The 16,829-nt window shown below is 40.6% G+C and overlaps 2 protein-coding genes across 2 annotated transcripts in view; both read left to right on the top strand.

Moving 5' to 3' along the window:
* Nucleotides 1-16,829, top strand: part of IPO11 (importin 11) — a 140,431-nt gene that overhangs the window by 94,992 nt on the left and 28,610 nt on the right. Inside the window, exons 26-27 of the mRNA XM_040977596.1 lie at nt 245-358; nt 3,239-3,360. Coding sequence (XP_040833530.1) covers nt 245-358; nt 3,239-3,360 — 236 coding nt within the window. The remainder of the gene's footprint in view (nt 1-244; nt 359-3,238; nt 3,361-16,829) is intronic.
* LRRC70 (leucine rich repeat containing 70) lies at nt 12,377-13,893 on the top strand. The gene has a single exon (XM_040977597.1). The coding sequence runs from the start codon at nt 12,876-12,878 to the stop codon at nt 13,452-13,454; it is 579 nt and encodes a 192-aa protein (XP_040833531.1). The 5' UTR covers nt 12,377-12,875; the 3' UTR covers nt 13,455-13,893.

The following is a 16,829-nucleotide window of genomic DNA, read 5'->3' on the forward strand; positions in this document are numbered from 1 at the left end:
TATATATATATGATGCAAATGTAATTCAGGTCTGTGTATTTAGTACATATGATCTTATTGTAATACATATTTGGTTAACTAATTAGGATTTGGGCATTGATGCCTGTTCATTCTGATGGGAAGCAGTTTGAAGGAAAATATTATTATAGCTTTGGTGATCATTGCAGTATTGGTGATTGTTTATAATAGTTTTATAATCTGTACTGTAACATCATGTAACAGTTGCTATGTGTTGGTTGCTCAGAGGTATCCTGTGGTGATGTCCACGTATCTTGGTGTTATGGGTCGAGTCCTGCTACAAAATACTAGTTTCTTTTCTTCACTGCTCAATGAGATGGCACAAAAATTTAATCAGGAGGTAAGAATCAGCTAATTTTAAGGAGTTCTTTACCTGAATATAGATTTGTGAGAGACTGATGAAGTAATGAATCCTTGCAAAAATTTTTTGTAATGTTCAAAATGTTATATTGATTTTTAATAACTTGTTATGCTCATAATGTGGGTTAGAAGAATGAAAAGAAAATGTGTAAAAAGCAAATGAAACTCTCAGAGCTTACTCTTGCCCAGAATAGATAATTTTATTCTACATAGTCATCAATACAATATGATTTATGCTCGCTGTTTCTTGTTAATGGTACATAATTTGATATAGAGATAGTTCTAATCTTGTACCCTTTTTGTTGTCTTCTTTTAATGAACTTATTTTAATGCCATAGATTGAGAGATTTTTCCTAATAATTGTGGAAAAATTTCAGAGAAAGTTTATTAGATACTGAAATAATGGATAAGTTTTAAACATTCTTAAGTGAGTTGATAACTGGAGACTATTTCTATGATCAGATAAGATTGTTTCAATTTATTGACATTGATTTGTAAGCTGAAGTAGATGAAATATATTTAATATTTCTGGAATAAGGAAATTGTGAAATCTTCAGATATGTTATTGAAAGAAATAGGTAGGGCCCGGCGCGGTGGCGCAAGTGGTTAAGTCCTCGCCTAGCACGCCCGGGATCCCATATGGGCGCCGGTTCTAATCCCGGCAGCCCCGCTTCCCTTCCAGCTCCCTGCCTGTGGCCTGGGAAAGCAGTCGAGGACGGCCCAAAGCTTTGGGAACCTGCACCCGCGTGGGAGACCCGGAAGAGGCTCCTGGCTTCGGATCGGCATAGTATCGGCCCGTTGCGGCTCACTTGGGGAGTGAATCATCGGACGGAAGATCTTCCTCTCTGTCTCTCCTCTCTGTATATCCGCCTTTCCAATAAAAAAAAAAAAAAAAAAAAAAAAAATAGAAAGAAATAGGTAATTTAAGGAAATTGAGTGTAAGAAAGTAAACATTTTAGAATATATGCAGCTAACATTAGACTAATCTTATAGGGGATCCCAGGCTTGTTTGATGGATAGGAGAGAATTCCATTAGCTTATTGATTTTTTAAAATATGTTTTTAAAGATTAGTTTTTATTAGGAAGTCAGACATACAGAGAGGAGGAGAAACAGCGAGGAAGATCTTCCATCCATTGATTCATTCCGTAAGTGACTGCAGTAGCTGGAGCTGAGCTAATCCAAAGCCAGGAACCAGAAGCCTCCTCTGGCTTTCCCGCATGGGTTATTATCCCAAGGCTTTGGGCCATCCTCAAGTTCTTTCCCAGGCCACAAGCAGGGAGCTGGATGGGGAGTGGGGAGCAGGGCTGCTGAGACCAGAACTGGTGCCTATATGGGATCCTGGTGCATTCAAGGCAAAGACTTTAGCTGCTAGGTCACTGCACTGGGCCCCTAGCTTATTAATTTTAACTGGTGAGATAATGTTGAAGAAAAGTTTAGTAGGGGCGCAACTAGTTAGGCCGTGTTTCCCATTCACGTTAATGCGAGCTGTGTCGAAAGTGGGGTAGCCGACAGCTGAAGCTTATCCGTACTGGATGCTGGGATGCCACCACTGCTTATCACTTACTATTATTTTTTAAGGATTTGTTTATTTTTAATTGAAAAGTCATATACACAGAGAGGAGGAGAGACAAAGAAGAACATATTCCATGCTCCGATTCACTCTTCAGGTGGCAGCAATGGCTGGAGCTGAGCCAAGCCAGGAGCCAGGAATCTCCTCCAGGTCTTCCATGCAGGTGCAAGGTCCCAAGGCTTTGGGCCATCCTCGACTGCTTTCCCAGGCCACAAGCAGGGAGCTGGATGGGAAGTGGGACTGCACGGACTAGAAGTGGTGCCCATATGGGATCTCGGTGCCTGCAAGGCAACTTTAGCCGCTAGGCTACCGTTCTGGGCCCCACTTACTATTTTTTTAAAGCTTAGTATAGCAAAACACTAGAACCAGTCTTCGTGTTGTAGCTATTTACTTAATCAATTCTTTTTAAACATGACTAGTTTTTTATGTCTGTCACAATAGAGAGAAGCCATTAGCTTTTCAGTATGGTGAATAGGAAAAAGACTGATTTTGGAAAATAGTTCTTTGGAAATACTATACAATGTTTTTTTGCTTTATGGTTTGCTAAGAGGTCACCAGCATTTGTTTCAGTTGTCCAATTTTTTGCAGACGTGCTCAGTGTTTTGCTTTTTACTGTTTGGATGTAGGACGCCCTCATTTATGGTAATCTTTCCTTAAAGTCGTCTCATTGTAGTTACCAAGCATAGCTACAAAATATTCCCACATTAAGTTTTACACTAACTAGTGTTTAGACAAACTGTTGAGTAATCTACTTTTGCCAAGTCAGCATGAAATTAACCATAACACTAATTCTATATTTATGTGTTTTGCCTATTTTTGATATAGCTTATAAATGTTGTAGGAAGTGAGTCACTTGCTTTCTTGTGAAATTCTGCAGGTTGAGGTCGCAACCTTCACATTACTGTGACAGTAGCACCAAACCAGTCTAGCAAATTTTAGAGTATTACACAATTATCACCCCACTGAATAAACTCTAATCTGTACTTACAGGTCAACAATTTTGAATAATATTGATTAGTATTTTAAATGAATGTACTTGAATCATTCTTTAGCTGCGTACAGCTTTTAAGCCAATCTGTTTACCTGGTAGGAATCATTGTAGTCAGCTTTTGATTTTTGCTTATATTGTCTTTTATGAATGTAAAGACTTACTCCAGATTCAGCTATTTTTGTTCTCTGATTGCTGGAATTGAGTTTTAAGTGTAGCAGGAAAATCTAGTTTTTAACACTACCTATAATTATAATGATTCAAATATTTTGGGTTCTCGCCTCTTATTTTTTTTTTCCAGATGGACCAGCTTTTGGGAAACATGATTGAGATGTGGGTGGATCGGATGGACAACATCACGCAGCCCGAGAGGAGGAAGCTTTCAGCTCTGGCTCTGCTGTCTCTCCTGCCGTCTGATAACAGGTGAGGGCTTTTGTTTTATTCCGTTTGTTACTTTAAAGCAGCATGGAAATTAAAAAAAAAAAAAAAAGCATTTTGATTAACACTGCTTTTGGCCGTAGCTTGTCTGTGTGCTGGGTAGTGTTGCTTTTAGATACAGGGATGCTGATATTAGCAGAGAATGACGCGTGCTGCCATGACTCAGACACCAGGAGCCAGGAGCTTCTTCCAGGTCTTTCTTGTGGATACAGGGTCCCAAGGACTCGAGCCAACCTCTGCTACTCCCCAGGCCATAAGCAGAGAGCAGGATTGGAAGTGGAGCAGCCAGGACACAAATCAGCATCCGTATGGAAAGCCAGTGTCAAGAGACTGAGGCTTAGCCTACACTGCCATGATGCCATGACACTATCCTCAAATGTAGAGGATTTTACATTTTACAAAGCAGGATACTATCTCACAAATCTCTAGGTTAAAAAAAAAATTTGCAAATGTGTTTTCACTGTCTAATGAATGGAGTATATCCATAGCTGCGCTCAACCTGTGTCCTCTGGGCAAGAGAGGCTGAGCTGGGGCCTGGAAGACATGCGATATGAGTGCTGTCTGGGGACAAGTGTGGTTCCTTTTTTCTTCGGGAGCCCATTGGAATGGAAGGGAGCAAACTGTAGACATCTCGAAAAAGAAAGTGTTAATGGTGCCACCATTGTCAACCAAATATCAGTTAATTGGAATTAATACAGGTTGGGAAGTCCAGAGACTTTCCTGAGGAAATAACCAAGAGTGGAAACTGGTTGAGCTGTGGGATGACGATGTACATTCCAAGAAGATCTACGACTGTGGCTGAAGGCTCAGCGTGCCCAGAGTGGCTGAGAAGCCCGTCCGTGTGTCAGCCTTAAGGAGGCTGCTTGGAGAGCACTGGGCAAGTGGGAGTAGCAACACTGAAGAGTCAGTCGTAGGCTGGAGGAAGCCAGGGAGAGGAGGGAGGGCCTTTTTGTGCCTGGAGGTGAATTATGCACTTGCTAGGTTCCCTGTATACAAATTGTTACAGATAATCTACTCTGTCATGGGGGCAAGTTAAAAAAAATCAAGATTGTTTTGCTGTTGCCCCACTTGTCACATATTAATAATGTTAAGAGTCACAGAGAAGTCCTGGGGCAGTGAAACCCTTGCTGGGGGCGTAGCGGTGATGGGAATTTCCTTTTGTCATTAGCACATTTGCTAGAATAGACACCAAAGACTGGTAAAATGCCAAAAAAGACATTCCGCTTTATTAATGTGTAGCAAGCACAATGCTGAGGTTATCACCTAATGTGATTACCCACTGTCAGAACTTTATACAGAATGTACCCTTTTCCTGTAGGTGGAGAGAAGACTGAGGAATTCACACAGGTGTTAGGAGGATAGTAGAAGATTGTTGAGGGTCCTCAGTGGGCTTAGGAGCATGGTGGCCTACGGCCCAGTGCTTGGCCTGCAGAATGGACAGTGATTTGTCAGGATTCGGTCTGTGCGTAATGTAAGTCAGTTCAGATGTGTTTTTTTTTGTTTGTTTGTTTGTTTTGTTTTTTTAAACAGATTTCCATCTCTTGCTGTGATAAGAAGTTGGTTTATGGAAGTGCAGATGGGGGACGAGACCTAGTTTCTGTGACAGCCAGGGCTTCAGACAGAGCTATGCAGAAAGCCTCTGCTAGCAGCAGAAGGGAAGTGAGGGAAGGCCAGGGGACCTTGATTGTGCTACTGTATTATTATTATTATTTTTTTTTTGGTTGACTCTGGATAAAATTGATCAGCATGCCAAAGCATCACGTATCTGGCAGATTGCTTCCTGAGCCCCTGCAGTGAGCACATGGGGCTCTACACATGTCCCAGCCTAGAGTGGACCCTCATGGAAACTGGGCACTGGGTCAGCTGTCGGTGAAGGTTCTTCAGTGCAGGGAAACAGTGCCTGCGCAGGAGCGAAGGGCTTTTGGGAAGTTTCCCTGTCTCAGCCTGCAACCATGGCAAAAACTAACATCTTACCAGCTTGCTTTTTTTTTCCTTTCCCCAAATGTCAGTATTCAGGTCTTCATTTTCTGATGTAGTGTTAGCTGCCAGCATTCATTTTTTGCTTATTTGTTCCTTTCTTTGCTCAGTAGGCATTCTATGAATACCTTAGTAGGTAACTCCTGAGGGTTTTCAAAATGTAGTTTTTATTATGATTCAGGTGAAGGAGGTCAAGAGAACAGGAAGTGACTGCCATAGTTTATTCCTCACAGTTCTGAGAGGAGGGGACACGCCACACTACCCCATTGCTCACAGCCCCATGGGGAACCAACAGTGTCCGTCATGAGATAGAAGTGAAGTTGGTGGGGGAAGGTGATTGAGCTGTGCCTTACTGTGGTTTCCATGGGATGTACTGGATCAGCCCAGGAGGACCGACTTGGTGGTGGCTATTGTTCATCATTTCAGAGCTCTCTGGGGTATTGTGTGTCAGGAGTTGTCTGATGCTTGACTCCAAGACAGCTGGAGCTGAGAGTTAGTGGCCCAGTGGTCCACTGTGTAAGAATTCCATCTGATCTTCCACTTGGGTGGTAGGGGCCTCCGTATTTGAGCCTCCCAAGTGCATTATGTAGGAGGTAGATTGGAAGTGGAATAGCTGGGACTCAAGTCAACACTCAGGCATGTAATTCCAGTGTCAGAGTCGGTGGCTTATCCCACTCAAGCCACAATGGCTTGGCCTGCTCTACTTTGCCATTGTGAAACAAGAGGACCAAGCCTTGCCTGAGAAAGTATTTTGAACCCTACAGTGTGCTCAGCACAGAATCCAAGCAGCAGAAGGTGCCGTTGTTAGGTTTTTGCCTCTTTTCCTCAGAGGCTGAGTGAGTGTGTGGCATGCTAGACAGTGGGATTCAGGAGGGAAGCAGATGCAGCCCTGCACTCAGGAATCTGGATCTAACGTTGTTTTGTGGCGATTGATCTTTCTGTTGGCATTTTCCCCTCAGAATACAGCTGAAACTGGTTTCAACCTAGTTTGTGTTATCTTCTTATAAGTTTTGGGAAGGGGCAGAGTGCTGACTAGGAAACCACTAGGAAGGTTGTTTACAGCAGCATGAGTGAGTGAGATGGCTTTGAAGTTCTAGGACTTCAGATGTTGAGGTCCCTTTCCCAGCTGCCCTTTGAATATGTGCCTTACAAAGAGAATCGATGCCCTTACAAGTTGGAAAGTACTTGCTTTGAATTGTATATGATTTTTCTTTCTTTGCAAGTAATGTAATGCAGCTTACAGTCAGTACTGCTTCTGATAATTTTCAATTCAAACCTCTTTCCAGCTTTTAAATGTTTTATTTTGGTTCTGGTCTAACGTGAATTTATTTTGATTCTTAAGAATTCATGGACTGGTTTTCTTCTGAGGCATACTTTTGCACTGCTTGATAGTCACAAACTGAATTTTGTTACCTGTAATCTAACAGAAGGCAAAGATAGTAAGTGTAGGTTCAGAAAGATGACCTGTTGGTAGCAATGGTTTCATGTTCGCTGCTGTAATCTTTGTCCAAAGCAGTTTTATTAGCTAAGAGGTAAGTTGTTAATTCCTGGGCTTGGTGATTTTTAATTAAATGATTATAGTTATTTGTCAAGTTTTCTTTCTTTTTTTTAATGCTTCTGGTGATTCTCTGGAAACCCAGTATCCAAGAAGGGGGGCACAGTTTTTACATAATTTGAAGTGCTTCTATTCTCCTACCTTAGGATTTGAATGTTATTAGTCCATTTTGTTTATAATTTCCAGTACAAATTCAGTTTTAAATAATTTGAAACAGGGTAACTAAAATACTGTTCTTCTATTGTCAGCCTGAAGGAACTAATGTTACAAATATTCAGCAGTATTTTTGAATTGCTGTTACCTGCCAGGGCACCGTGGTTCCTCTTTACCTTTAGGATAAATCGTTGTTGCAATGAGTAGCAGTTAGAACAACAGCTCTTTGTGTCTTGTGTCAGAGCTGCTTAACAAAGCTGGTGAATGCTTGGGGAACTATATCTTCAGTGTCTTCCTGACATCCAGGAATTGTGCTCTGTCTGCAAGTTAGGTAAATTTTCCTGGCAAACTGTTTCTTATTGGGTAGTGACATTACATTTACCAGATACCCTTAATTAATCACCCACTACCACAGGGGACAGTAAGCTTCTTTTAAATCTCTCACCCCCTCCCAAGAACCCCGAAAATGTGGTGAAGTAAGATTGCTGTTATGTTTTAGGACCTCAGAGTGTTTTACAGTGAGATGAAGAGATGTTTCTGAATGAGAAGGAGGTATTGGGTCAAAGTGGCTGAGGCCTTAGAGCCGAGTGAGTGTTACATTTGTTAGCTGCAACAGAAAGAACACAGTGGAACAGCGTGCTTAGGGGTTGTGTTAGGAATCCTTTGCACTTCCTGACTTTTTTCTATGAAGGTAATGTGTGTGTATGTTAAGTTTAACTTTTCTGACTTGAGGAACATCTTATTATTTGAGATTATTTTCCTTGAGTTTCTGCTTTTGACTTCATTCACAAGTTCCAGGGAGAAAAGATGCTGTAGGATAGAGAGGGGAGAGCTCGATTTGTTCGCAAGTATATGATTTACCTGCTGTTCGTGGGGATGGGGCCAGTATCCCTTTTGGGGCCCCAGTTTTCTTGAGATTCGAACGGTAGGCAGTTTCATCAGTTATCATTGGTGGCCTGGTTTGAAGATAAATTGGAGACCCTGGTATAGATAATGCTAATCAGAGTGTTGAATGAGTATAATCATTCAACAGTGGTTGTCTACTGTCAGTCATCTTACTCTTTTGTGCAAAGGCATCATATGCTTCCCTGGAGCCTCTGCTGTGTTCATTCGGGAGGGGTGTGAGTGGGGAAGACACAACACAGAGGAAATCCAAGCAGTGTGACGCAGACTTGGTGCCTTGTGTAAGTTGTGTAATTGTGTAAGTTTTCTTTTGTCAAGTTTATCATATATAGCTTACTTGGTCCTCCCAGTAAGCCTGTAGAGATGGACATTGCTGAGCCCTTTGAATTAAATGAATTGAAATTATAACCCAAAGTCAGTTATCAAAAGCCAGGTAATGGCATTTTTATCAAATTTTCACACTCTGTAGTCTAATTTTAGTGTTTCTGAGACATTCTCGTACATTTTCCCAGTTTGTTTAAGGTAAAAGATAGCTACTAGAGGTCTCAGTATTAAAGTGAAGTACTTCTAACTATTTTGGCCACATATCTAGAATTTTTATTTAGTTGTTTATAAACAAGACAATAAAACCACTCTCTTTCATATATAAAGTGTGTTTATTGAACAGATACGGAGATTTTTCAATTCAGAAGTCATGAAACCATAATGGCGACTAACAAAGGCGAGGTGCTCAGATGCATGGAGCTTAAAGTAGTCGTTGGAAAATCACTACTGGATCTTCCTTCAGTGGCAGTGCTGCTATGTAACAGTGCATATGAGCACCCCTATGGGCACGACAGTCAGTTTCAGTTGTCAGTAAAATATTTTGTTGTTTTCGAAAAATTTGTTTTCCCTCTCCATCAAGTTGGAAATGACTTTGCAGGAAAAGAAACAAGAGAGTACTTTCTAGGTGTGAAGTGAAGAACACAAAGTTAACCTGTGAAGGCCAGAAAGCAGGGAAGTATTCGGAAGAAGGAAGTCCTGCCAGAAGGAGACAGCGTGTGGGAACTCCCACTGGCCATCGCTGGGGCAGTTTGGGCATCAAAAGTGGCTGAGGTCCTCACCTACCGCATGCCGTGATTTCATAAACGTGCTGGTTCTGATCCCAAGAGCCCAGCTTCCCAATCAGCTCCCTGCTTGTGGCCTGCGGGTGATGGTCGGGGATGGCCCTAGACTTGGGACCCTGCACCCACAAGGGAGATCCGGGAGAGGCTGTGGGCTCCTGGCTTCAGCTCAGCTCCAGCTACTGTGCTCACCTGGGGAGCTAATCAGCGGATGAAAGATCTCCCTCTGTGTTTCTCCTCCTCTTTGTGTATCTGACTTTCCAATAAAAATAAATCTTAAAAAATCTGTGGTCAACCTCCTTTCCTTCATTCAAAATGTTACCAAGAATCTACAATGAAGCTTAAAGAAAGATTGTAATTGTTAATTTGGTTTCTGAAAAGGGGTTGTAATTCAGGCTCTCCATGCAGCCCACATTTCTCTTGTTTTATTGATAATGCATGTATTTTTCAATTTGGATGCTCATGCTTTCCCTTGTTTTGAGCATGGGGCCGTAAGTACTTAAACCAGCTGTTGCCCAGTCTCTGGTAGAGAGCTGGATTGCCAGTAAACAGATAGCTAGAACTCAAGCAGGCATTTTGATAGGCTTACCGGTGTCACAAGCATCGGCTTAACCTGTTACGGCACAGTGATGTCCCCTAAAATACCTCTGAAAGAAACCGCAGTTCAAGAACCTATTTCCTACTCTGTAGCATTTTCTTTATTAGAGAGTTGTTTTAGGAAAAATTTTTGAAACCACTTTTTAAAGGCATGTGGTTCAACATTTAAGTTTTCTTTTGTCAAGTTTCATTTATTAGCAAACACTTCAGGAAAAAAAAACACTTTTGAATACTTTTTATCATAAATTATGTAAGAAGAAAATACTGATAATTTCTTTGTCTTTCATTTTTCTTGTTTGTTAAACAGTATTTCATGGTTGCTGGGTGAATCAAAAGGAGTTGATATCTGGAAAATGTTGAGAATACTTACTGGAAGATAAAGTTTTCAGTCAGTAAATTAGCTTAGATCATTGTGAACAAAAAGCTCCAGTCTCATACACTGTCTTGCTTTGTCTGCTTTACTCTCCCTTTTTGACTATATGCTCCTCTCAAGTTGGGAACGGGTGCGGTGTTGTATGGGAAATTGGTTTGAATCACTTGATGCCTGTGTGAGAGTAGACATTAACATGATCTGTACACTGATAGATGGCCATCAGCTGCCTGCCTTCCGGCACGGTGGGGCAGAACATCAGCACAAGAGACCACAGCAGTTGGAAGCAGTGCGGACGGTAAGGTTAGCAGGCTGGGTGCCGAGAACCTGTTACTCATTGTAGTTTGAAAAATAGGTGTGTCCTGGAATTACTTTTCACATAAGTGGAAAGTTTGATTATCACGGTTGATATGTTGTGTGGAACTCTGGCTCTTTCTGTAGTGGTTTGATACAATCCGTTGGATCGTCTTTAGCACCAGTGGCTTTATTTTGGATATTGCTCTGCAAATTAATTAGAGCAGTTTTCCTGTGGCGATGCACTTTCCTTTTGCATCATGTGTGATGGATGTTTGTTGTGCTTGAAGGTGGTGCTAGGTGTTTGCTCCGTTTCATTTAGGGCTTCTTTGCAACCATATCTCTTCATTAGAAAAGTCTTACCCTCAAAATGTGTCTTTGCCTCTCGTATCTGCAATTTTTTAAAAAGAGATCGATCTATTTGAAAGGAGTTACAGATAAGGGGAATATCTGAAAATTTAGGTACTTTTTGAAAGATTGCATATGATGTTTAGAGGTTTGCATCAGGAAAACTGCGTTCTGAAAAGATAAATTCCCAAGATTTCCTTTGAACAATACATTGGAAATACAGATAAAATTACTTCCTGCCACTCAGTTTCCTGTATCCATGGCAACCTCTGTTTCACACACTGACTGTAGAGGAACCAGTGTGAAGAGTGGTGTTTCCTGAGAAAACTGTGACTTTAAAAAAACAAAAGTGGAGGTCAGGAGCAGAGCCTCAGAGCAGCAGCGTTCAGAGATGTCGTTCTTCAGGCTGCAAAAGAAAACCTTTCCTTGGTAACTGAAAGCTAATGATGTGAATTTCCTCTTCTTGGTAAGATTATTTATTTAAAAATGAGCTTCTAACGTAAATGTTCTCTCAGGAATGTGTAGTTTTCATTAATTATAATGCTAGTTAATATTAAATTTTAAATTGATAAAAGGACTTATATTCAAAGAGTATATTCCTACATGATTTATCACCTTTGTTACAATGAATATTTTTAATTAACTTAGCAGACATTTACAGTTTATTAAGCTTGAATTATCCTTTTTTCAGGCAATAACCGGCTTAGTAACCAGTGATATTGATAATGCTGGGCTATATGCCAAACATTGTTTTTATATTCCCTTCGTATCTCATCGTAGTATGATTTATGATGTGTTATTAGGCTAATCCTAATAAAATACAGTACATGTTAGTATTATAAAGATTTCATCATATGAACTTTTGACCATTTAAGTTTTTCATTCCCCTTTTAGAGTCAGTTCTGATAAGAGGAGAGAAATCAAGAACAGGAATTTGGGATTATGGTTTCCCTGCTTGTTCAGGACCGTTTCTGCTTGTTACTTGTTTTCTTGTATTACTAATCCTTAAAGACATACGTGGATGTGCATCTGTTTGCCAGCTGTGCACTGGTAGATAAGTTACCTGCTGAGACTCAGGCCTTTCAAGTAATCCTAAGGACTTTTCTGAAGATACAATTTCTCTGTATCTGATTGGAAATAATATATAACTGAAAGCAAATTAATTGGGCTTCATTCTCTTACAGCTTTGTATTTGCATAATTATGACATTGCACATTAGTATACTAAAGCCTTTGTTCAATTGATACATCTTTTTTTAAAATCTAAATGGTAATTTTATAGAAATGCTTAGATACAGGAATGCTTAAGGGACTTTTAAATCTTTATCGTTTATATTTACTGCCACATCAAGTGTGTTTTGTTGCAAGACGAAGAATTCAGCGATTTAGTTTCTGTTCAGTACTTAAATCTGCGGGAGAGGGGGGTGGGGGAGAAATAGCCTCAGTGTCTTTGTTGGGAAGATTGCTCTTTGGGCACTTGATTTATCAGTCAGAGGTACTTTGAGAATACCAGACTCAGGCTCTTAGCATCTTGGAAGCTTTGCTTGCTTGTGGAAAGGAATAACTTAGCAAAAGTACCATCAAGTACTTTTGAAGTGTTTGAGCATCCGAGAAGACTGTCTTGTTACCGTATTGAAGGACTGCAGTCCTTTGCTTTGAAAGAACTTAGTTTCTCTCCTCTTGAAAAATTCAACGATTAGAAATATTACTAGGAATGAATTTAGTATAATTAATCACCTTAAATATTTGGTCCTAAATCAAAATGATTTAGAAAGAATCAATTCTGATACATTTAGTTTGTAAAAAGATTTACTATCCCTTTAGTTAGGTGGAAATGGAATAATCGGCGCTGATAATGATGAATTTGAAAGCCTGGGAGCATCTCTGAAGATCTTTAATCTGTCATTTAATGATCTTACAGACTTACATCCAAGGGTCCTTAAGCCCTTGTCCTCATTGACTCATCTTCAGGCAAATTCTAATCCTTGGGAATGTGGCTACAACCTTTGGGGCCTTCGAGACTGGCTAGCGTCTTCAGCCATTACTCTAAGCATCTTTGGTCAGAATCTCCCATCCGTGCGTGGCAGAGCACTGCGTTCCGTTAGTCCGACTGACATTGCAGATTGCACTGCATCTCCCACAGTAGGATCCGGAGCTGAGGCTGTGCGTGGAGTCACACTCATCACCAGAGGACTGCGTTAATGATGGCCTGGCATAAAGTAACCACAAGTGGGAAACATTTGGAAAATACTGAAACGGAGAGCGCTACTTTCTGGGAGCAAATTCGAACTTCACCTGCCAGTAGATCTTTTCCAGAGAATACCTTTGGTGGTCCATTAGAGACGACTGCAGTGTTACCTGTGCAGATACAGCTGACATCTTCTGTTAACTTGAACTTGGAAAAACACAGTGCCCTACCGACTGATGCAGCTTCTGTGTCAGGAAAAACGTCTCTGATTTGTACACAAGAAGTTGAGAAGTTGAATGAGGCTTTTGACATTTTGCTAGCTTTTTTCATTTTAGCTTGTGTTTTAATCATTTTTCTCATCTACAAAGTTGTTCAGTTTAAGCATAAATTAACACCACAAGAAAACTCAGGGGAAAATAGACTTGAATACTACAGCTTTTATCAGTCAGCCAAATATAATGTCACTGCTTCAATTTATAACCCTTCCCCGAATTCTCTCCGAAACCCTGGTCAGGAGCAGATTCAGCTTCTTAAGCCAGTTGTTTCTGAAAGCGAGGCACAGGTCATTCTGTTTGAACATTCTGCTTTATAGCTCAGCTACACAGTGACTCTAAGAGAATGTCTTTCTTTTTTGTCAAGTGCTATGGATGTCAGTAAAACTGAAACCTCTTAATAGAATTATATACTTGGGAATTATATGCTGGGATATATGCATTATATGAGCTTTGGCATAATTAAAAATTATATATTTTTAAATTTGTGAATAGTGTATTCATTCAGCAAATATATTATTTGATAGACCTTAAGGATTAGTGGCCCACGTTTTTGTGTGCCAAGCAGTGTTGCTGGAGGCATCAAATAGTAATCACATTTGATCCGTAAAACAGTTGTGTTAAGTAGTGCTCTCTGCATTGTGTGGGTAAGAAGCCTAGGCAGAGAGATGAACTAGCCCAGGTTTTCATAGCCTACTGTAACACGCTTTAGATCTGTCAGAGCTGCTGCTTCTGATTTTATAGTGTCAGGATTATAATTGTGAAAAAAAAATAGACATGGTTCTGATTTTTGGTAGGTATATGGTACCATATATTATAGTAAGTACTGTTGTTGGTGATTGTTATGAATTTATCACGTGAAAGTAAAAAATGGCTATGTGAAAAGGAACTTTGAAAAACTAGATTGTCAAAAACAGAGATTCCTTAGGGGTCAGAGTAGGCATTGTGGGAGAGCGAGGAAACTTAATGGAACTTAAAAATAGTAGGAAAAAAAAGAACCCTTGGTGCCCCTTTATTCTCCCTCAGCATTGTACTTTTAGTCGGAGTCCTCTTTCAGAAGCACTTGTGGCCCTCTGTATATTCTTAGCCATAATTAAATAGGTTCTTCTTCTCTCTTTTGTCCTGTTGCCCAGTATACTTTATTTTAGGAATCTTCCAAGTGCTAGTAAATGCAGTCAGATCCCATTTGTGTCCATTTGTCCTTAGGTTACAGAAACTTTTTAAAAACTTTTGCTGATGCGTACATCACATACAAAAGTAGGCAGATTTGTGTTCCCAGCTGCCCGATGAAGAAACAGAAATGAGACCCAGTGTTGTAAGCTTTGAAGTGGCACAAAACCGGCATGTTATGTTCAGGATATTTTTTCCCCAGTTATCTCAAACAGCATGGCCACAGATAACAATAAAATCACACAAATTTGTATCTTGGCAGCAGAAAAAGGGGGAGCTTAGGGAATCTTTCACAAGCATCTGGACAGCACAGAGCCCTTCTTACCTGTGTGGTCCCCGTGTGCTCCCTTAGGTCCTGTGGGCCTTCTACCTCCCTTACAAGGATCCAGCTCCTTTGTGTGTTTCCTGTTACTGATCTACAGGCCAGAAAACATGTACATCTCCTTGTGGCATAGTACACTTTTTCAACTAAGAGGAGGTAGTGTGGGGCATATGAGACAAACCGGAAGCTGTAATGTGTATCACTAGATTTATTTTTATTCCCATGTCCTACCAAATACTGATTTCCTCCTGAAAAGGCTTATTTCTCAGTGAAGTTTGTATTTGTCTTTTCATTACTGGATCTTCCTACAAGCTCTTAGGGCCAGTGAGAGAGTTATGAATCGGGGTTTTTTTTTTAATACTATTATTATCTGCTTTCTTACAGATTTCAATTATAGAACAAATAATAAGGTAATAGATCAATTTTTTATGCCAGTAGTGTGTTGTCTCAATACTCATGTTTAAAATTAGCATCCTCTATCACTAGTGCTCACTTTGAAAAAGCTAGTAGGCTTGTGTGTACCTGCACATTTAAAAAAATCCGATGTATTTCTTTTCATTGGAAAGGCAGATCAAATTTATACAGAAGAGAGACAGAGGGGAAGATCTCCCATCTGCTGATTCACTCCCTGTATGGCAGCAGCGGACAGAGCTGAGGCGGTGCGAAGCCAGGAGTCTCCTCTGTGTCCCCCATGTTGATGCAGGGTTCTAAGGCTTTGAGCTGTCCTCCCTTGCTTTTCCCAGGCTTTAGGGAGCTGGATGGGAAGTGGAACAGCTGGGATACAAACTGGCACTCATATCAGTTCCTGTCACTTGCAGAGTGAGGGTTTAACACTGAGCCATTGTGCCGGGTCCATACCTGCACCTTTTTAATGAGGAAAGCCTCTCAATGAAAAGGGAAATATCTTGGTGAAAGTGGTGTGAATGAACAAATTATTTAGTACAACTGCTGCTGTCCCAGATGTGCTTTATTTCCTTACTGTGAACTCTTAGGGCATCAAGTGATACAGTCAAGGACACTGTATTTTAGTAGAAAGTAATTTTCTTGCTCTGAATAAGCATATATGTGTGTATGTGTCTGTATGTGTGTGTCCATCCGATCCTTCCCATGTCTGTTAAATTTTTCATACATATGTGTAAACCCTACCTTAAAAAATGAAAGGATCCAGATGAGGAAGTTGTGCCATAATTTGGACCAGAGACATAAACAATTTGTAGCACAGTGTTAAAAGTAGAACTAGAAGGAATCAGAAATAAACACCCTAAGGATGAATCTGACTATTACATGTTAGATAGGTGAGTGGAAAGAAAGTTCCCATGGAATCCCATGTTTTTGGCTTGATTTTCTGATGGTGATGCTGGAAGGAAATTTGGAAGAGTGCCTGGTTCTGGTTTTCTGTTTCGTTTTTGTTGGGGAAGCACTAGTAAATTTGGTGTTGGGTACTGTAAGTAAGAGATGCTTATGAGAGTGGCTGGGAAGGCTGGAGATGTACTCCAAAGCCTGTAGATCTCACAGCAGTGCCGCTGGGTAGGCCAGCGAGCTGATCATGGAGTTTTCCTCCAGGAAAACCAGGTGAGGTATTTTCAGTCATCTTGAGCATAACATTTCTAAAGCTGTAACAAAATGCTCCAATGGGATTTATTTATATGAAGTTGTTAGTTTAAATACACATGTGTGTGTTTTTAGATTTTTCCCCTTGTGTTTTAATTTTCATATTTAGATAATTATTTTATTTTATTTTTAACGTTGTTTCCATAGTTGAGAGGGAAGCATGCCGCTCCGCATGTTGACTCCTGTTTAGGATGGGGGCAGGTCAAAGCATGGAAGAAGGTGGGTGGGGAAAATGTTTCAGTTTTTTCTTGTTTCCTGTGTCTGTAGGGAAGGAAGTGGAGGGGCTCACTCCTTGCTGTCAAACTAAGTCAGCCCCCCAGGGGTGGGAGTTGACCCTTTGATAAAGCCTTAGAGACCTGATGTGGGAAGAGTATTCTGAGGGTGTTACTCAAGTGGTTTTGGTAACTCTGAGATGTCATTGTCTTCATTACTCCAGGGTTGAGATAATTTTTCCAAGGTCTGTTGACTAAGTCCACCTCATTGTGCAAGCATGAACTCAGACACTTTGCGCAAAACTTGGCCAGGAGAGTGGTCCAACCTTTCCATTCTCATACGTGGCACTTGATATCCTCTGCTGGCCCAGGTGAGCCGG

This window comes from Ochotona curzoniae, unplaced genomic scaffold (genome assembly GCF_017591425.1).
Source record: "Ochotona curzoniae isolate NIBS_2020 unplaced genomic scaffold, NIBS_Ocur_1.0 contig_2754, whole genome shotgun sequence".
NCBI lineage: Eukaryota > Metazoa > Chordata > Mammalia > Lagomorpha > Ochotonidae > Ochotona > Ochotona curzoniae.

Bases quoted from the DNA above. Each gene is read 5' to 3' on its own strand.
- LRRC70 (XM_040977597.1), top strand. From the start codon at position 12,876: ATGATGGCCTGGCATAAAGTAACCACAAGTGGGAAACATTTGGAAAAT.